The sequence below is a fragment of the Amyelois transitella genome, chromosome 9 (genome assembly GCF_032362555.1).
Source record: "Amyelois transitella isolate CPQ chromosome 9, ilAmyTran1.1, whole genome shotgun sequence".
NCBI lineage: Eukaryota > Metazoa > Arthropoda > Insecta > Lepidoptera > Pyralidae > Amyelois > Amyelois transitella.
The window spans coordinates 4,086,498-4,109,217 of record NC_083512.1 but is presented as its reverse complement, the minus strand read 5'-3'; the positions used below and the strand labels follow the sequence as shown (position 1 = coordinate 4,109,217).

The following is a 22,720-nucleotide window of genomic DNA, read 5'->3' as shown; positions in this document are numbered from 1 at the left end:
GAGAGAATTAGATAAGAATGTCAAGGAACACAAATGGTAATATTCTAACGTTACACAATATTCTAAAAGAGTATTTGTCTAGATTTGACTACTTGATCTAGCTCGGCCTATTTTATCAAGAGAAATGTCTTCCAAATGTCTAACCCATATTGAATGTCAGATTTAACTTTGTCTTGAAGGAAAGAATATATATAAATATATATACGGGACAAATTACACAGATTGAGTTAGCCTCGAAGTAAGTTCGAAACTTGTGTTACGAGATACTAACTCAACGATACTATATTTTATAATAAATACTTATATACATAAACATCCAAGACCCAAGCCAATCAGAAAAAGTTCTTTTCTCATCACGCCCTGGCCGGGATTCGAACCCGGGTCCTCCGGTGTCACAGACAAGCGTACAACGGCTGCGCCACAGAGGCCGTCCTCGTCCTCGTCCGTCGTCGTCAAAGAAGTAAGTTGGTTTACTCAGATCTATGGAAAAATATTGAGTACTAACTTGGAACTTAAAATAAAATATTCTGAGAAACTATTAAGTGTTATAAAAGGTTTGCAGACTAATGAAAGTTTAATCATTATTTGAAAACTTTCTCAATTTCCTTTCGATAATAATTTCGCCTGAGACGGATGGTTCTGATCAAATATTTTCTAGTAAATTGTCCTTGTTATGTACTTTTATTGTCAAAAGAAGGTTTTTACTTAATAACTTTAAAGTTAACTTAACTTCACAGGTACACTTGAAATATCAGGAAAATTAATGACCATGTTTTCTCATTCTCATCTCATCTCATTATGTTACCTTTACATATATAAAATTTTTCATGGATAACATTTTATTAGTACTCAACAAAGTACTTGATTAGCCTGATACATCACAAGCTAACGAATCCGAATGTTGCGTAGTAAAAGAGTCTGTAAAAAGGTTGTTTTTCTTTACGGCCCTTACGTACAAATAGGAGGTCTTGTTGTCCATAAATTTGGAGCTGAACGACGTAAGGTTTTCTGCAAACTCAACCACGCCACCCACTCGAACACATCGCGAACGTGGCGTTTTTTGTCTGTCAATGTTCTGAATAAAACGTTGTTTATCTCCTGCCTATTTACTTGAACATATTCTGTCTTTGCACGTGTGATTTATAAGTTTTGGTTAGGACTGTTTTCTGTTGCTTTAGGGTTTCGTCCTACACCCTAGAAAACTGCTATTTGCATTAAACACAAATTACATTGAGAAATTTTTCTAACCTTCTTATTATACCTATTCTATGTATTGCACTGCCGCTTTAAAAATGTTTTCACAAAAATAATTTTATAATTATTACCCTACCGTTTGAAAAATATTGAACGAATTTTTTTTGTAAAATCAAACTCATAGTACTTAATTGTAATGGTTTTTCTCCGTAACACATCTCATGGCTTGTACTTACGCTAGCATTACTCGCAAATGACTAAATGCCTACATAACGTAACATCTCAGGTACGTAACCGAGTTACTGTCAGTATTCCTGTGCAACCACAAATTCTAGTTGTCAAGTGTTGTCGGTAAGATGTTTCTCAAAAGCTTCTCAAAGCCACCGTCAGACAGTTGGTAACCGCAAACATAATTTTTGATAGGCTGTGAATGGACTAAAATGCTTCCGTGCATCTTCCGATATTGCACAATACTTCCTTGTTAATAACCATGGTGGTGACAACCTTAAGTGAGAACTTCTATAAAAAGTATACAGCTGGTCGATCGATCCAATTGTTATAGAAATCAAGGGTAACTTAACCAGGACATAACCAAATTTATTAAGCCAAATCACAGCACAATCAACTAAAATTTACTTGGGTGACAAAAAAAAAATAATGGAGAGTTCAAATTTAAACAACTTTATATAGAGTTGAGTATGCAACTGGGATTAAATCTAAAAGGATAATGATGAATAATAACAGTAAACAGAACCAGATTTTAATCACAAATCGCAGAGTATAAACGTTCCCATTCCACAGCATCAATTCTACGATATCGATCTGTGGTAATTGCTTCCAGTTTCCACCATAATATGTGTTTCAGACACCGTTGGCTGCCCCACATGCTAATATCGGCTACACGTTTAATAACAGCATTCTGCTAGATTATATAGTCTACTGTAATCCAGCTCGCCACAGATTTCGTAAACAACAGAAATTCCAATACTTTCTAGAATGTTTCGATCCAATTAGGAGTTTCTGACACCGCCCGTCCACATGCTAATAACATGTGGTTCAACATTATTCTGTTGGATTAATATTATTACTTTTATCTTGTCTGACATAGATTTAATAAATGTTAGAAGTTCCATCGTCTGAAGTAACCAGCTAAACGTGGTCATCAAATCGATTACTATGCCTTTGCCCTGCCTACAAAGGTTATCTAAAGAGATTGCACCTTTGCGTATCACCAAATTTACAATTTTTGGAGTGGTGGAACTACGAGTTAAAAATATCCCCGTGTAACCCTGGTTTGATATTGTTATTGTATTTCCAACGTTTAATCCAGGGCATTTCATCCATTTATTTATTCACAATAAATATTCCATCTTTTTCGCAGATAACCATTTGAGATCAAAAATTTTTATTCATAATACAGTTAGTTCAAACTTCAGTGATACTCATTTCTTCTTTCAAGCATTTTAAAATAAAATTAACCAGTTCATGTGAAGTCGCTCGTAAAGTACAATAAGTTACTAATTCTTCTAAAACTTAATTTTCTGACGTACGCCCTGAAAACAAGAAAATGCAATTAGGCTGGTGAAAAGAAACTTAAGGAATATAATATTTCTGTGTGGGAAGTCATTCCGGATTTCATCAAAATAAAGCAAGATGTTTAAAGAAAGCAAAACATTTTTAATTTTCTGCAAATATCTTTTGACTAAACCTTTTATGTAGATTCCATTTTCATTTTAAATAACCATCAATCTAAAATTGTCACTCATAATGTGGTATGTTTCCTTATCAAAGCCTTAGTTAATCTTAAAACAGATAATTGCCCATCAGCCCACAAGACCTTCTAAAAAATCCTGGATCGCCATTTTAGAAAGGCAGAAACATAAGCAGAAAAAGACGTAATCATTGTGTACAAGTCACATAATTAATCCTATATTATTCCAATTTCTATGTGTACATTAGTATGGATACATACTTTTAAATGCTCAATGCAGTATTTTTACGTAACTGAATCAACATAAAGTAACCAATGAGCAGTATGCTAGTTGCTGTCAGATACATATTCCCGCATTGTTAATGATAAATTGAATGTTCAACGTGTTTGTAACTACTAAATTGATAAGGGCGTAGCCAGCTTTCTGTATTTAAAGGTCTGCCCCCCGGGATTATAAGAATACCCCTGTAGTCTACCCTCTCAGCGTTACTTTTTGCACTTTTAAAATTCAATAATACGTTTTCTTTGCATATTTATACAACCTGTTATGTGGCATTTTCCAAAAAGGCTAATATTCCCCTGCCAAAATCGTGGTCAAAGCCTCACTCAGAGCTTTTCTCCAGAGAAGTGAGAGAAACATTGCTTTGAATAAGAAAAGATGTAGAACTGTAATCACATCGCAATATAATTTCACAAGTCTGTTAGATTCTTAGGTCTTAGGACTTCGTGAGCATTACAGTTTACCAGCAAATACTTCTTATCTGGTTGGGCGCTGCCCATACCTAGCTACGCCCATGATTGTTGATAATAAATTTAACCAAGTGAAATCTAACGAACTATTGTGCATGTTTGCTTAGAACTTTGTTCGACGAGAACTCCAATATCGTTGATCCTATCTTCATGGAATTTGCTAGAGGAACAGTTGAAGCAAACATAATAGTTAGGTTAATAATGTTACATCACAAAATCCAGGAGAATTTTGGGTTCAGCTGTAAGATGTTCGAGATTTCGGATAAAACGGTCATCAGGCACAATAAGGCCGTGAGTTATAATGATGGTTTGTAATGATATAAATAAATAGAATATCTTAATAAAAAATCAAATTTAGTTTCCTTTACCCATGATTCACTTATTTAAAACTTAGAATCAATGAATGATAGTTATTAAACGAAAAGAAAGATTGACTGATTGACTTAAACCCAACTTAATGCTAAAATATTATTTTTAGTCTTCTTCCTCCTTGGTTTAGTCCCGGTTGCATCTTCACCTTACACATCCAGTTGCCTGAAATTTGTAGGTTTGCTCTAAATGCTAAAATATTATTTTAGTCATCTGATGTATTTAGTTGACACAGCGCGAAGTACTGATGTTATTGTCGGTACAGGAATATAAGGATCCATTATTCCAAATATTTGGAAGTATTTTTTTAATTATGTCTCGATGTTTCAATAAAAAACTTTATAAAAACCTTAAGATATAAAAGTTGACATTTAAGTTACAGATTACTATAAATTCCAATATCACAGCTAACCACAAGACGTGCTGATTGCCAGGTCTGAGCCACAAGTTATCAAGACTATTATAGCGGTAGCAGTCGTTGGCACACTAGATACCTGATTTTACCGCATGCAACTTTCCCTATTTTTAAATAACTTTTAAAGTTCTGGTTATTTTTATCAACCAATGATCTATATTTGGGAAGTATTATTCTGAGTAATAATACTTCATGGTGTAGGTAATTATCATTTAGATCGATGGTTTGATAGCAATTTTATGATAAAAAGGCCAAAGTGTAAAAAGGTCTTTATTCCAAGGAGTTAGCAATGAAACGTTCCACTTGAACGCTAATTTGATCTCTCCCTACTCGTCAAACAAAACCTTTTCCTAACTGTAAAAAGCCATTTAGGCTCCCACGCTTTATCTTAATAATCTCATTCTTCTAAGCTTTGCCAAAACACCGTTGCTTGATTTTTTTACTTTTCATTAACGCATGGGTTACGCCATGCATCAGGTTAATCTGGCTTCACACTTGGCCCGCATCTACTGTGACATTTGGAGCGGTTCAAAGTCGGTCAGTTGTTTAGTAAGGCGGGCTTGATGCGCATGCATCGACGCCAGACTTGACAATATGCTCGTCTAAACGTTCTGTAAGAGTAACTTCGCTTACGAGAGGATTTGGTGCGTTGTAAATATTAGCTTCATTGTTGTCTGGTTAAATATAGAAAGTAGAAAAGACGTTTTTTATGTAAACTAAGTTATTACTTAATGAGACAAATATGGGGATAAATAAGATAAGATACATAGAATATAAGCAACAAAACTTAACTTTCTATGAGTTATTTGATAAATCAGACAAATTCACAGATAAGTTGTCTAAGCTGACTTGTAATAATAAAAAGTTTGTCTTTTAAGGAAAACAACCTTAATCTTCATTATTAATGGACTAGCAAGATCCATTTTGTTCTCAGTCTTTGGTGTTATCCAATCTTACGAGTGTGAAGGATGTTTTCATAAAACACAGAGTTACATAAAAACAATATGTACTATTGATTAGGTATTTATTTTTACATACAAGACAATAAGCTTTGTGCCAGTAGAGGCAATCGAGCGGCAAATAATTGAACAGCCTTGAAGTCTGTAATGAGTGAAAGGCAACACATAGTCCAAACGTGACTCACCCATAACTTATAATATGAGAATTCATTATCACATATTAAGATGGTCTGTGCCAATCCCACGTAAAGATTAGGAACGAAGGTTAAACAAGAAAATAGAAGTGGCTCTAATTTGAAAAAACGGAAATTATCCCAAACCGACAAGCTCGCATGAAGAAAGTTATGAATGTGGATGAAGCGAAAAAAGTACGAAGGAACCTTGACAAGTGGAAAGATAGCATTTTATGGACCACTCAACTCATGCTTGCTATAAAATGCTATTTTATTTTAAAAGAATTACTAACCTTTAAATAAAACTATTTAACCTAAAATAGCTAACTATTTTAAACTTTACTTTTAGAAGTCAAATATTTCTCTTGTCTAAGAAATTAATCAAATTAAAGATAATTTCAATGTTAAAATTAAAGGTAGGTATAATAAAACTGTTACCCTTGAACGTGAAAAAGATGAATATAAATGTTGCTCAATTTTATAAGTCATTCCAAAGAAATCGGTATCACCTTAATATATAAAATTAACAAAAATAGTTACTACTATTTACATTTTTCATACATTATAGTTACTATATATATTAGTTCCGTGTTCCGTTATCAGTAATGTTTTCAAGATTCATCAGACATCAATTAATTATATAATAGGAGATTTTCCGAGACAGATGAGTTCACGAATATACCTCGGGGAGACCGGCTTGGGTATTCTAAATAAAAATATGTTAAAAAATTTCGTTGGAATTGCCGAGAAAAAGAAATATAGCAATGCCTGATAAATGTCTAACAGTTCCTAAGATAACTTAATCCCTAACCAATAGCGAAACGGTACATACATCATTGAATGGAACCTCCTAAAGTGCTCTCGGCACAATTGATCGGACATCATACGGCTTTCCTCTCGACAGTACAGAACTAGGAGCCTGTGAACATCGTCGTGGGAACAATCGTGCTCACTGAACATTTGTAACAATTATTCAAGGAAACTAGAAATTTTAGGAAGAGATCTAATAATTTAGGTATACGAGTATTTTCTTGTTATTTTTTTTTCCTTGAATATTATACTTAAGATAGGTACTCAACAGTGTTGAGTCAAATCAAAAAAAGCAACAGTCCTGTCAACTTCTGTATTTATTGTGAATTTATTGCAAAAAATTATCTTTATTATTTAAGTTATATTGAAATGTCCCATAATAAGGAGACATAAAATTTTGAATTTTAGTACTACACAATCACTTTCTGCTATAATTCGAACCAAGTTCTCGAAAAGACAAGTATTAATAACGGCCACAGATGTATTCTAAATTTACACTGAGCTGTTTGCTGTCTATTGTAGCACTAAATTAAGAAAACCAAGCCTCTATTAAGAAGTCGTTAAACCAACGGTTAATTGACAAAGTTGTAATGTGACAATCTACTACATAAATTAAGCAACAGAGAAAATTAAAATCAAGAGTTGTAAAATCATACACGCAAAAGTTCATACACTCAGGATATACTGGTCGAAATATAGAATTTAGTTTTAATGACTTTCTGCCGGTTAAAAGGCTCATTGCTCTCTTGAAGTTCAAACTTTCGCCCACTCCGCCTATTTACTTTGAAAGGTTGGTTTCTCGTTTGTTTTCGACGAAATCATAAAGAATTTTACGCTCAGCACTCAAGTTAACTTTGTAGCTGTAGAATATTGTTCTTAAGTTCCTATCGAACTCGAGAAATTTTTAACAAAGTTTCAAACTTATTATCATACAATTGAATAGTTTTTCATGTAACTTCTTATAAAAGGTTTTAAAATTTTTAGTGCATAATAGAAAGACTTGACTATTGTTGATCGAAGTGAAGTTTTCTAGCTTACTCATGCATCTTACAATGTCAAAGGACACGTGTTAAAAATAATGAAGTTGTGAAAGTGTTACGATTGCGTTTCTCTGTCTAATAAATGACACGAAACGTGTCAAAATAATTAAAGAAAAATACATAAATTAGACATAATTTAGAACATCTTTGTATTGATCTTTACATTCGAAGACATTGTTATTTAACAATAAAGGCAAAAAGTGTAAGTATTGGAATCTTAAATCGAAATAAGTGTGTTTGTCTGTACACGCACATGCGTTTTCGCGTCCTCAATTGTAGAGTTCGTGACCAATCTACGTTGAAGCCTCACGATGCACGTAACAATTAGAATTGCATGAGAAAATGTGCAACGTTGCATTTCTCAGTAAAGATGGAGATTCGATAAGACTGCCATACGTATCGTGATCAAAAATAATGAAACAGTCCACTTTGAGTATGAATAAGAAGTTTTAATTTCTTGTTTATTTCTTCCCCTATGAATTTTTGAATATTCTTAGCGGATATCTATACCTCGGATCGGATGCTTTTGGATCACAATACATTTTATCTGTGTACCAAATAATATATATACTACTCTGTCAAGAAAGTAGCAGGAAAAGATCAATAATACACAAACTGTTTGTTATTCATCCAAATTTATTTTATCACCTTCAAAATATGCTCCTTTAGAAACGATACACTTACGCCAACGAATAATCCAATCATCAAAACATTTTTTAAACGCTGTTTCCGGAATTGAGGTCAGTTCTCGCCGCGAATTCTCTTTTATGTCTTCTACCGATTGAAAATGGGTGCCACGAAGTGGTAATTTGAGTTTAGGAAAAAGAAAAAAGTCGGCTGGAGCCATATCTGGTGAATATGGTGGTTGCTCGATGGTATTTGTTGAGTGTTTGGTTAAAAATTCGTTCACAATGATGGCCTTGTGCGAAGGTGCATTATCATGGTGCAAAATCCAAGAATTTTCTTTCCACAAATCTGGCCTTTTTCGTCGGATTTGCTCTCTTAAACGCCGCATAACACTCAAATAATATTCCTTATTTACCGTTTGACCTTCCGGCAAGAATTCCGAGTGCACAACACCGCGATAGTCAAAGAAAACAGTCAACATGACTTTGACTTTTGAACGACTTTGGCGTGGTTTTTTCGGTTTCGGTTCAGTTGGAAGGCGCCACTCCGAAGCTTGTTGACTAGTTTGCATGTCAAACTCGTAAACCCACGTCTCGTCACCAGTAACAATGCGTTTCATGAATGTTGGGTCGGAATTGACTCGTTCTAGCATGTCCTCAGCGACTCTCATGCGATTGAGTTTTTGAAAAAAATTCAGGTCTTTTGGGACTAGCCGAGCGGCAACATGTTTCATACCCAAATTATTAGTTAAAATGGTACGGATCGACTCGTGAGATACAGAAAGTTCGGTGGCTATCTCTCTCAAAGTTGAATGAGGATTTTCAGTCACTATTTCCTTCACTTTTGCGATGTTAACTTCAGTTGCAGACGTTGATGGCCTACCAGAGCGAGGCAAATCTTCCATCACACCTCGACCGCTTTTGAACGCTTTGTACCACTCATAAGCACGAGTTTTTGATAAAGTCGATTCACCGTAAGCCTTCTGTAACATTTTCAGTGACTCCGAACACGATATTCCATTGGCAATGCAAAATTTAAGACAAACTCTTTGTTCGATGTTTTTATCCATTATGAAATTAGCAATACACACTAGATATGATATAACTAAAAATAGCACTGTATTTAATGTAAACAACAGATGCAACTCAAACTCCGCGCCAAAATGGAAAACAGTTGTGCCAATCTAACAACAACAAAAAAAACAAAAATTTGAATTTGGAACCATAAATAAATAATCCATTCCCGATACTTTCTTGACAGAGAGTATAATATATATATAATATCAATGCAGTGTTCCAAACCCAGTATCAAAAAATCATCATTCCATTAGACCCCGTTGCGTCCTTGTCTCTCTGGAGAAAAGCCGGGATCTACCTGTGACCATGACTACCTATGTGCCAAATATTGTCAAAAGATCAATTGAAGTAAAACAGCAACATTTATGCGCAGGAACCTTCCAATTATTAGGTAGAATTTTATCCGGCGGTACGTCTCCTACAAGTAGTATACCTTGATTTACATTACACGTTGATTGACAATTGAAGGTTCACGGCGCATAGATGTACTTATATACCGGACAACACTATGATATTAAATCTATGATACAAGAGGCCGTGGAATTACAATAACGATCACTTACCTTCACCACTTTACTGCCAATTTCAGCCAAAACATTAATAAAATACCTTCCCACGAATTCCACGACTACGGCGAATTTCAGAGACGTTATGAACATCAAAGGAGAACTTTGATTAAGTTATCAAAACAAATATTTGCTTCTAATTCAACGAAGATAAGAGGAATAGCAAATTGCATTTCGCGTAACATAAGTGGGTCACGTTGCATGAAGTTGCGGGCGGTGCAGTCAGGCATGCATCCAGCGATTGACAGCAAAATAACAAAAGCGTAGATGTTCACTTTGCTTTTATTTCATGGAAATCACGCTTATAATAATGCCAAATAAAAAAATTTCCAAATATAATATATAATTTTGATTGACTTCTTCCTTCCGCGTAAATTCTTTTTATATTAAAATTCGTCTCAAGTTATATATATTTTCAACATTTAGTTATTCAATGTTGTATGGTTCTTGCCAAGTTTTTTTTATTTTACTCTAACTTATGGTAATTTTACTTTAATAAGGAAATGTGTAGGATATATTTTCCAATTTTTATAAACTCCTTAACAGCACATAAAACTGCCATTCAAAAGTTGGCCTTTTAATATTAAACATGTACACAGTTTCACATCTGCAAGCTTTTTATTTTTCCCCGATCGGCCGCCTAGCGCACGCTCTATTTGCAACTATTTACTTATTTGGCACGCCACGCCGCACGCGACGTGCTTCAAAACGCGGACATTCACACGTACTTGTGTATTTTTTTTTCTTTTACATCATATGAGAATATGATTGAGGGTCGATATCACGTACAAACTGAAAAGCCTGAATGAATGGCGCTATTTTGTTGGGAATTTTCTAAACTGATTTCTCGAAACGTTCCCTGCGAATTTTATATTTTATTAATGTTGTAGACAACAGTGAATTCTTAAATTTGAATAAACCTTTCCTTTTTTTTGTCAATATTTTCTCCATCTCTTAATTTTTGTTGTTGTTAGCAAATTTTTTATGGGCTAGCTAGGATACCTGTTGTATTTTTTTGTAAATTGTTAGTAGTTATGTCGTTAAAACAATTTCATAGAAAGTTCTATTCTGCCGAAAACGACACGGCAGGGTTTCTATCGATACTTTTACCTTTTGGTAAATCTGACGTCTTTAAAACTAATTTTTGAAAGAGATACTGATTCATCATTCTCCAAGCCATTTACATCACTTTCACTCGCCACCTCTATTGCCGCCTTATCCAAGAAGAACAATTAAGTAATTCTTTCAAATTGTCGAACTTTTATTGTACTGTACAAAAAAGTCTTTGTTTTCTTTTTTGTTTTTCATCGGGTAATTGGATAACTATTGCTGTTACTAATGAACGCTTCATTGTAAAATAAACTTTTCAATCTTGACCCTGTAACCTGACTTTCCATTTCTGTGACTTAAATAACAGATAGCTTATCTTAACCCGATATCGTTTCTTACATCAGGGTGACTTATTTTAATACATGTGAGATCAATGTGCTAATCGTATTAAACCAAATATGGACGACGCATTCAATTGAAGGAAAAATAAGTAATGTGCTTATTCAGAATATTTAATACGCTCGAATTTTAATGCGTATTCTTTGTCACCACCTTCATATATTTTATTCGTCACCACTTTTTCGCCGGATATCATACACGATTAAAAGAGATGAAGATATTGTCTACTTTGCTGAAAACTACACAATTATAGATAACATAAGTCATTTTATATATATAGTTTTTTTCCTTATAGGCAATCTGTGACACATCACAACATATCCTAATCAATAGCTCAATCCACCGTAGCCGTTTACTCGCCTGACAAATTGGGGTGAGGTAACCTTATTGGAAGGTGCAAATTTTTCGTGAAACTGTTCCCCTTGCACGTATCAGCTAGGAATAATAAACAAGTAATCTGTTGAATTCGCCTTGTTCAATGATCCTTTGCGTTCAGCAGTTACACTCTAACTCGAACAACTCTTATAGCAGTTCAAATGTTAGTAATCGCTACACCTCTTATATAAGTTAAAATTGTATATCTAAGATTAATAAAATCTATTAATTATTAAACACCTTCATAAGTGAAATGACTATCTAATCTAATAACGTAATCTGTTAATTACCATCAAATAACATGAAAAGTGACATAACGTTACAAATTTAAAAGATTGTGTCTGTTATTCAAATTCAGACTTGATTTCACATTTACAATCATATCCTAACTTTGATAACGCATAGAATATCTTAAAACGCTATGAGCAAAACTAGATTAAAATGTAAAACGAAAATTAATTAGTCTGTGATGCTTTCTATCAGGTTCTGTGTTTGCGTAATATTTTCAAAGAGCATGCTTTCTAGAGATATTGTATGCGCGTAGCGTTGCACTACAATTGGCTATAATTAATGCAGATTGTGCTGAGCTCGCTTCCAGCTGAGTTTAAAACATCTAGATGATAGAGATATATCTTCGTTTTGATTGAGTTTCATCTCTTAAAAAGTGTCACTAAAATGATAACGTATAAAATAAATATTGATGATTTTGTTCTGAATTTGATTAATCCAGACAAGTTAGTATTACAAAAGAGAAATTCAAATCTATAATAGACACTATATCAGAAATATAAGATCTAAGCACTGCATTATGTTATTAGCCTAGTTAGCACTTAAATGCCTTAAACTTAAAAATAAACATAAAGCTGAAACTGCTATCGGTAATATGAATCAACGAGAGATGTACTAAAAAATATGTCTCTAAAGGTTTGCGTTGTATGTACATCTTTCTATAGCTTCCTTAATTTAAGGTCCGAGGTTGTGTGATGGTTATACAAAGCGTAAACAAACAGGTTTGCGAAAATTGAAATGGAATGACTGGGCGATTTCTCGTCTGCATGGGGGTATGAGAAACTTTTTCAGTTTAGCAGAATACAATTATTGAACCAAGCTAAGTGAAGTTTAATATTCATAAAGAACATATTGGTAACAGCACTAATCTTTAAAATTAAAAACAGCAGAATCATTTTGCGGCGAAGTTTCTAAGAAGAACATGATTCGGAAAAGTGAAAACGACAATCCATTTTCTTTCTTTTCAATTTGTTATTTATTCATTTACGATTTTTAACTACGATTTGTATTTATCCGGATGTGAATCCCAAGCCCATAATAGAGAGTGAAAATCATTTGAACAAGAATGTTATGTACTCTACAAGTTAAATATACTTAGGTGTACGCATGCAATAATTTACTCCGGAAGTTAGAAGATGTTTGTTGTGTCATCATAAGGTGTCAACATCATACAAGATGCCATGAATACATATTTAACGCAAACCAGTTAAATGAAATTCTACAAGAATTTCACACGCGATGCTAAAGTTCTGGTAAATGTGTCCTTCGTCTGACCACCAACATTAGTCACCATATTAATGTTTACATCTTGCAATTTAATTAAGTAAATACTTTAAGCTTTTAAGTTTTACTACTTCGCGCTTCAAAATGGCAAAGCATTTTACGTATATTATCTAATACAATATGGCATTTCTATTGTCTAATGTCCTGATCTTTGTAGATGTTATATATTAATGTTTATCCGTGTATTTGTGTTTTCTTTTGCAATTATATATACTGATTATATCAAAAAATTAAGTAATTTAAAAACTCTAAAACTGAAGTCTCAATATTGATAGGATTTTATATATAATTGGATTTATTATAATATTATTAAGCATCTACAACAATCAAGTTTGTTTTTCATTATTTATCAATGAAAATTAACATTGAATAAAATTAAAATTTATGACATTAGCTAACATGGCAGCTATACAGTTCTGTGTGTGACAGAAATATTACATTACACATACAAATTAGCTTTAACATGTTAATAACGTAAAAGCATTCATTCACAAAATAATGCAATGGATGGTGAAAATAGCGCCACAGTGTTACATCACTCAAAATTTCAAAATCTATCCCTACCGATACCTCAAGCATAAATTTAAATTAAAAACTATTTCGCATCTCTGCTTCTAAATTTTTGGGATAAGAAGTCTACAGGTCAATGAACTTTCTTTCCTACCCGAGATTATAATTTTAGTGTTTGAATTTACGAGAGCCTGAATTCCAAACAATCATCAACGGAATTTAAAATTTAAGGACACCATAAAGCTATTTCTTTGTAAATTTATTCAATGTCGCTTACTTTGTTTCAGGTTGGGAACTGAAAGGATTATATTGCTACAAATTCTTCAACATTAGACACTCATGGGAAAAAGCAGCAGAACTATGTCGAAGGTACAGTGAATAGCATATTTACCAATAATCCTAGATTATATTAATAGGTGGATTCAAGTTATAACTGTCTGAGACAATGGTGTTTCCATCAATAAGTTTTTAAAATTTGGTCATGTTTCAAATACATACAAATACCTACTTTTTACGTTTCGTATCGTCGTACTCACTCACTTTAAAAATCGTAGTCATTAAATATTATTACATTTTAATCTGACTGTAAACGTTGTCTTTCTTGTGCAACTTTACAATTTTATCATGTGACAAGGTATTAAATACAGAAACCGGTTTTATTGGCCAATCCACTTTAATACACAAAACTTATTTCGCAGGTACGGGAGCGAGTTAATGGTTGTAGACAGCTATACAGAGAACAACGTAACAGCCAGTATGGTGCCGGCTACACCCACCAACAACAGATACTGGTTAGGTCTTGCAGCTGTTGATGACCTGAGAACAAACACTTTGGAATCAGCTGCAAGGTCATTGGTGTCACAATACGCAGGATTCTGGGATTTGCGGCAGCCAAACCCAAAAGACGGAGAATGTGTCGACGTTCACGTCACATCTGACAACCAGTCATGGGAACTCACCACTTGCGAGACATTACTCCCCTTCATGTGCAAAGCCGATGCCTGTCCTGCAGGTAATATTTCGTAACCCAATATTTGCTTAATGAGTTTGCTTAATTTGAAAGAAAGGAAGTCGAAAGTCAATGCTAAGGTTGTTAACACAATGATTACAATTCGCTTTTCTTTTAGGGACCTTCCATTGTTCAAACGGAAGATGCATTAACGCAGCCTTCAAATGTGACAAACAAGACGATTGTGGTGATGCGTCTGATGAAATGGACTGCACTTCCGAGTGCCACTTCTACATGGCCAGCAGTGGAGACGTCGTAGAGAGTCCCAACTATCCTCACAAATATCCTCCTTTCAGCGACTGTAAATGGACACTTGAAGGCCCACAAGGTCAAAATATAGTTCTACAGTTCCAAGATTTTGAAACTGAAAAGTCTTTTGATACTGTTCAAATTTTAGTAGGCGGCAGGACCGAAGAAAAGTCCGTTAATCTTGCGACATTATCCGGGAAGCAGGACTTGTCTAACAAACTATTCGTATCCGCATCTAATTTCATGATAATTAAATTTAGCACGGATAGATCCGTTGAAAAGAAAGGTTTCCGTGCATCTTGGAAGACTGAATCTTCAAACTGCGGTGGCATTTTACGAGCAACACCTCAGGGTCAAGTTTTGACCTCACCTGGTTATCCAAATATATATCCAGGAGGGTTAGAATGCGTGTATATAATTGAAGCTCAACCCGGCAGAATAGTGTCATTGGAAGTCGAAGATCTAGATTTAGGAATGAACAGAGATTATATAGTAGTAAAAGATGGTAACAGTCCCTCTAGTCCAGTCCTTGCAAGATTAACAGGACCTGCCGAAGAAAACCAAAAAGTAGTCATATCTACAACGAATCATTTATATCTTTATTTCCGAACGAGCCTTGGCGATTCTAAGAAGGGATTCAATATGCGATATTCTCAAGGATGCCGAGCCACGATAATTGCGGCCAACGGAACATTGTCATCACCTGCATACGGTTTAAGCAACTATCCAAATAATCAGGAGTGTTTATACAGGATAAAAAATCCTAACGGTGGTCCACTGTCATTGAAATTCGATCACTTTAAAATCCATCCATCCGACGTCGTGCAAGTATTCGACGGTTCAACCACTAGTAGCTTGAGATTGCATTCGGAAAATGGATTTACGGTTAAGCCCAGAATAACATTAACTGCATCCACAGGGGAAATGTTAATACGATTTATGTCTGACGCATTACATAACGAAGAAGGATGGAATGCTACATTTTCGGCAGGTAAATTGAATCTTTTTAAACTCACATTTACTTAAAAATATTTATTTCTTAACTGTGTATATATGTGCTTTGCAATACTTAGGAGTTGATTTATGTAATTTATTTTCATTCCAGATTGCCCACCACTGAAATCAGGCGTGGGTGCATTGGCCTCAAATAGAGACACTGCATTTGGAACTGTTAGCACATTCTCCTGTCCGATCGGGCAAGAATTCGCGACTGGAAAGCCTCGAATCACAACCAAATGTTTAGAAGGCGGAAACTGGTCTACAACTTATATTCCTAGCTGTCAAGGTAATTATCACTTTAATTACAAAAACTTTGTGGACTTATCATAAAAATCGATATCTCTTGTGACTTTAAGGATTATTTAATAGCTTATTTGAAAATAAATAAAGTTTATTCCAAAAACAATTGTTATGAAAACTAAAAGATGTAAATTCTAAGCATGGTCGTGCTCATGAGAGCTAAATTAAATTTCTCAGTACCTAATTGTAATAAGAATGCAATTAGTTTTAACTCGCTTCGTTAGCGAAAAAGACAATAGGCGTATAAAATGATAATTGTGAAATTTCCAGAGGTGTATTGTGGTCCCGTTCCGCAAATCGACAACGGGTTCTCAATTGGATCTACTAACGTGACGTACCGGGGTGTAGCCACTTACCAATGTTATGCTGGCTTCGCGTTCCCGACTGGCCAACCAATTGAAAGAATTTCTTGCTTATCTGACGGCCGATGGGAGAGAACACCTACTTGTCTTGGTAAGTTTCCAAGCTATTACATTTAAGCGGCAGAAGGTACATCTGGGATACGAAAAGATGAAAAAGAGAGAGAGAAGGTACTTGTACTATAATCATCATAAAAAAACAGGTGCCCAGAATAAGATGATTGAATATTTAATGTTCCAAAATAGTTTTGTACACAATTTTTATTATTCTTAAAATGTTGATAAAATATTTGACATAAATTAATTTATATTAGTAATATCACAGCGTAATTCATAGTTATTATTGCATTCTGCGGTTTACGGTTAACTACTATCCAATTAACTTATTTTAATATAGATTGTTAATATTTAGGCTTAATTACTAAGGGAACGAGTACAAATAGATTTGCAATAACTATACGATATGTGTGTGGTTCCCGGCACCAATACAAAAAAGAATAGGACCACTCCATCTCTTTCCCATGGATGTCGTAAAAGGCGACTAAGGGATAGGCTTATAAACTTTGGATTCTTCTTTTAGGCGATGGGCTAGCAACCTGTCACTATTTGAATCTCAATTCTATCATTAAGCCAAATAGCTGAACGTGGCCATTTAGTCTTCAAGACTGTAGACTCTGTCTACCCTGCATGGGATATGGACGTGACCATATGTATGTATGTATACGATATAGTTTTGTATGTGTATCCACAAAACATATAAGGCTTTAAGATAATTGTCAAAAACATCATGCAAATTTAACTTACAACACATTTTCAAATTCGATAACTTTATCATAATTTTGTTTATTAATTTCAGCGTCGCAGTGTGTGGCACTACCCGATGTACCACATGCAAATGTGACCATATTGAATGGCGGTGGACGAAGCTACGGTACAATAGTAAGATACGAGTGCGAACCTGGCTATGTTAGATCCGGGCAGCCCGTTCTGCTTTGTATGAGCAATGGCACGTGGTCTGGGGACGTCCCATCATGTACGAAAGCCTTGTGCCCTAAATTCCCTGAAATCAAGAATGGATTTATCGTTGACCAGTCCAGAATTTACATGTTCGGAGACGAAGCGCGAGTTCAATGTTTCAAAGGTAATTGACAATCATTATGAAACATTAATTGCTTAACTTATAACCACAATATCATCTAAAAACAAATAAGGTGAGAAGTGCTGATACCAAATAACATAAATTATTTTTGATTTCAGGTTACAAATTAAATGGTCCTAGTATCCTCAAATGCGGTACCAACCAAGAGTTTGACGCAGCACCCACGTGCGATGACATCAATGAATGCCTTAGCAACCAATGTGACACAGCTTCCACCGAATGTAAAAATACTCAAGGAGGATTCTATTGCCCTTGCCGTCCTGGATTCTCACCGAGCTTAGAATGCAGACCTGTTGGCGACTTAGGACTTATCAATGGTGCCATTCCTGACGAATCCGTCACGACTTCAGCTCCAGAATCTGGATATTACAAAGGGGTTCGTATAAGATTTTTTTTCACTTATATGTAATTAATGTAACATTAAAACTAACATGGGTGTAACTATAATTCTTAATTACAGATGGTCCGATTAAACAATGGAGGAGGTTGGTGTGGAAACAACTTAGAAGCTGGAGCTAATTGGGTTTTGATTGATTTAAGAGCACCTACTATTATTAGAGGATTCAGGACGATGAGTGTAATGCGAGCTGATGGCAACATTGCATTTACCTCAGCCATAAGAATTCAGTACACCAACGATTTGACTGATGTATTCAAAGATTACACTAACCCAGATGGTACAGCAGTAGAATTCCGCATTCTAGAACCCACTCTTTCGGTTCTCAATTTGCCGGTGCCAATTGAAGCGCAGTACATCAAATTTAAAATCCAAGATTATGTTGGAGCTCCGTGTCTAAAACTAGAAATCATGGGATGTGCCCGATTAGATTGCGCTGATATCAACGAATGTAGTGAAAATAATGGTGGATGTGACCAGAAATGTATTAACACGTAAGTATCTAAACTGTTGATATGGATGGTCTAGATTAGGTCTTGAACCTGTTAACATACGAGTATTGTATTTCAAATTATATATTTATTCTTTATATATTTGTTCTTTTCAGACCTGGAAATTTCTCTTGTGCCTGTAACCTTGGCTACGAGTTATATTCTAATAACGGAACGGCTGGATTCTCAATTGAATTATCAGAAACTGGAGACAGGGATGGCGACACATATCAAAAGAACAAATCTTGTGTACCAGTAATGTGTCCTCCACTCGCATCTCCCGAAAACGGAAAGCTTTTGTCAACTAAAAACACCTATCATTTCGGAGATATTGTGCAGTTCCAATGTGACTTTGGATATGTTATGTCAGGCTTTGCATCCCTACTCTGTACATCAAGTGGCACATGGAATGGAACAGTACCAGAATGTCAATGTAAGTGTAGCATCATGGATAATATTATACTTCGGGATATGTTGCAATCTCGCATAACTCTCATAATAAAAAATGTTACAGATGCTCGTTGCGTGACTTTGTCCGATGATAAAAATGATGGTTTGAAGATCATAAGAGAAGATCCAGAAAGCGTTTTATTGCCTTACAGAGACAACGTCACAATTACGTGTACCTCACCTGGAAGACAACTAAGAAACACTGTAACATCATCTTTCAGACAGTGTGTATACGATCCTAAACCGGTAAGAATAAAGTGCCTACTCTAGCATTCAAACTAAAAATAATAATAAATGACAGAAATAATAAAAATCTAAACTTTACAGGGTCTTCCTGATTACTGGTTATCTGGAGCACAACCTCAATGTCCAAGAAAAGATTGTGGCGTTCCAATGCCAACCCCTGGAGCTGAATACGGTCAATACTTAGATACAAGATATCAAAGCTCGTTCTTCTTTGGCTGTCAAAACACCTTTAAGCTTGCTGGACAAACAAGCAAACATGACAACGTTGTGAGGTGTCAAGCAAATGGTATTTGGGACTTCGGTGATTTAAGATGTGAAGGACCAGTTTGTGAAGATCCCGGTAGACCTGCTGATGGATATCAAATTGCCAGAAGCTACGAACAAGGATCCGAAGTGTTATTCGGATGCTCAAGACCAGGCTACATTCTAATCAATCCCAGGCCGATCACTTGTATCCGAGAGCCAGAATGCAAAGTCATTAGACCTTTGGGACTTGCATCAGGACGGATACCTGATTCCGCTATCAATGCTACATCAGAACGACCTAACTACGAAGCTAGGAACGTAAGACTCAATTCAGTTACTGGTTGGTGTGGAAAACAAGAAGCTTTTACATATGTTAGTGTAGATTTAGGAAAAGTATACAGAGTGAAAGCAATTTTAGTAAAAGGTGTCGTCACTTCAGATATTGTTGGTCGTCCTACTGAAATTCGATTCTTCTACAAACAAGTTGAAAAGGAAAATTATGTTGTATACTTCCCAAATTTCAATCTCACCATGAGAGATCCTGGTAATTATGGTGAATTGGCTATGATCACATTGCCCAAATACGTAGAAGCAAGATTTGTGATTTTGGGAATTGTCAGTTTTATGGACAATGCCTGCTTGAAGTTCGAACTAATGGGTTGTGATGAACCTGCTGCAGAGCCACTTCTTGGCTACGATTATGGATATTCGCCTTGTGTTGGTAAGTTTACTTGAATTTATGTTTTTAATTATATTTTAGAATTATTTTTGTACATTGAACTTTTTTTTACATAATTTCTACTTAAGCCATTGGCTTAAACCAACGGTTTACTGACAGTACATTATTTTTTCAGTGAGTTTGCTAATTAATGGCTGTATTTTTATAAATAAAATACACAAAATGCTATAAAATAATAAACATATTACTCTTTCAGACAATGAACCACCAGTGTTCCAAAACTGTCCTCAGCAACCTATCGTTGTACAAACAGATGTCAATGGGGGTCTTCTTCCTGTGAACTTTACTGAACCTACAGCTATGGACAACTCCGGAGCCATTGCAAGATTAGAAGTGACTCCTCAACATTTCAGAACTCCTCTTCAAGTGTTCCACAACATGGTTGTACGATATGTAGCCTTTGACTTTGATGGTAATGTCGCTATTTGCGAAGTGAACATTACTGTTCCTGACTACACTCCACCAAGACTAAGCTGCCCACAAAGTTATGTCATCGAATTAGTAGATAAACAGGATAGCTACGCAGTAAACTTCAATGAAACTAGAAGGAGAATTAATGCTACAGATGCATCTGGAGAAGTTTATTTGAAATTCATTCCAGAAAGAGCTGTTATACCTATTCGAGGATACGAAAATGTTACAGTTATTGCCTCTGACAAGTATGGAAACAAAGCTCAATGTAACTTCCAGGTAATTAAAATTATTAAAATAATGTCACTTGTAAATCAATAATTAATGGATTTAAACTAATAAGATACTTTTCATAGGTTTCCGTACAAGCCACACCATGTGTCGACTGGGAATTGATGCCTCCAGCCCATGGAGCCCTTAATTGTTTACCTGGCGATAGAGGCATCCAATGCATAGCTACTTGCAGCCCTGGATACAGATTCACGGACGGAGAGCCAGTTAAAACTTTTGTTTGTGAAACGAAACGACAATGGGCACCTACAGCGGTTGTTCCAGACTGCGTCTCAGAAAGTATGTAAATTTTAATATAGGTACACAAATGTTTTTTAAATCCTCCTTGATTTTATAACTTACTTATTTTTATTCATTTTTAGATACTCAACAAGCAGCTTATCACGTCGTGGCCAGTGTGCAGTATCGGGCTTTAGGAGCTGTATCTAATGCATGTCTACCACAGTACAAGGACTTACTAGCACAATATGACAACATACTTAATGAACGATTATCTCAGCGCTGTTCAGCGGTCAATGTTAACATCAACGTTACATTTGTGAAAGCAATGCCAACACTACTAGATGAGAATGTTGTTAAAATGGACTTCGTTTTGGCAATCACTCCAGCTATAAGACAGACACAACTTTACGATCTTTGCGGTTCGACTCTGAACCTCATTTTCGATCTTTCAGTGCCTTATGCTAGCGCTCTTATAGAACCAGTACTTAACGTATCCTCTATTGGAAACCAATGTCCACCATTGAGAGCAATCAGAAGTTCAATTTCTAGAGGATTTACATGCAGTGTTGGTGAAGTTTTGAACATGGACACTAATGACGTGCCCAGATGTTGTAAGTATAAAATTTATGTTACTTTTTTGTTAGAAATTAATCTATCAAGCTTATATAAATTTTCATTTAATCTTTCCTTTTTTTAGTGCACTGCCCAGCGGGAACCTTTGCTGGCGAAAAACAAAAGACGTGTACTATGTGTCCACGTGGCTACTTCCAAAATCAAGCTCGCCAAGGCGCCTGTCTCAAATGCCCCCAAGGAACATTCACAAGAGAAGAAGGATCTAAAGATATAACAGATTGTGTTCCAGTTTGTGGTTATGGTACATACTCCCCAACAGGATTGGTACCTTGCTTAGAGTGCCCAAGGAATAGCTACACAGCCGAACCACCTGTGGGTGGTTTTAAAGACTGTCAAGCCTGCCCCGTTAATACTTACACTTACCAACCAGCTGCTCCAGGAAGAGATAAATGTAGAGCAAAATGCGCTCCAGGAACCTATTCACCAACAGGACTAGCACCTTGTTCTCAATGTCCTAGAAACTTCTACCAAAACTTATTAGGTCAAACACTCTGTATGGAATGCCCTACTAACATGAAAACAGTTGGAACCGGGGCAACTACTTTGGAGGAATGTATTCCTGTTGAATGCTCAAACAGCGCATGTCAACACGGCGGTCTCTGCGTTCCAAAGGGTCACGGAGTCCAATGTTATTGTCCAGCTGGATTCTCAGGACGCAGATGTGAAATTGACATCGATGAGTGCGCAAGCCAGCCTTGTTATAATGGTGGTACATGTACAGATCTTCCTCAAGGATATAGATGCTCTTGCCCTACAGGATATGGTGGTATAAATTGCCAAGAGGAAAGATCAGATTGCAGAAATGATACGTGTCCAGAAAGAGCTATGTGCAAAGATGAACCAGGATTTGACAATTATACTTGCTTGTGTAGATCAGGCTATACCGGACTCGAATGTGACGTAACGGTATGTTTTAGACACAT

General features: G+C 35.5%; 1 protein-coding gene across 2 annotated transcripts in view; it reads left to right on the top strand.

Moving 5' to 3' along the window:
* Positions 1-22,720, top strand: part of LOC106134715 (sushi, von Willebrand factor type A, EGF and pentraxin domain-containing protein 1) — an 88,744-nt gene that overhangs the window by 51,800 nt on the left and 14,224 nt on the right. For both annotated transcript variants that reach the window (XM_060945689.1, XM_013334827.2), the window contains exons 4-18: positions 13,884-13,965; positions 14,295-14,608; positions 14,724-15,845; positions 15,960-16,139; positions 16,424-16,606; positions 17,369-17,653; positions 17,770-18,047; positions 18,132-18,562; positions 18,676-18,992; positions 19,074-19,255; positions 19,337-20,222; positions 20,437-20,930; positions 21,008-21,221; positions 21,305-21,775; positions 21,862-22,703. In XM_060945689.1, coding sequence (XP_060801672.1) covers positions 13,884-13,965; positions 14,295-14,608; positions 14,724-15,845; positions 15,960-16,139; positions 16,424-16,606; positions 17,369-17,653; positions 17,770-18,047; positions 18,132-18,562; positions 18,676-18,992; positions 19,074-19,255; positions 19,337-20,222; positions 20,437-20,930; positions 21,008-21,221; positions 21,305-21,775; positions 21,862-22,703 — 6,281 coding nt within the window. The remainder of the gene's footprint in view (positions 1-13,883; positions 13,966-14,294; positions 14,609-14,723; positions 15,846-15,959; positions 16,140-16,423; positions 16,607-17,368; positions 17,654-17,769; positions 18,048-18,131; positions 18,563-18,675; positions 18,993-19,073; positions 19,256-19,336; positions 20,223-20,436; positions 20,931-21,007; positions 21,222-21,304; positions 21,776-21,861; positions 22,704-22,720) is intronic.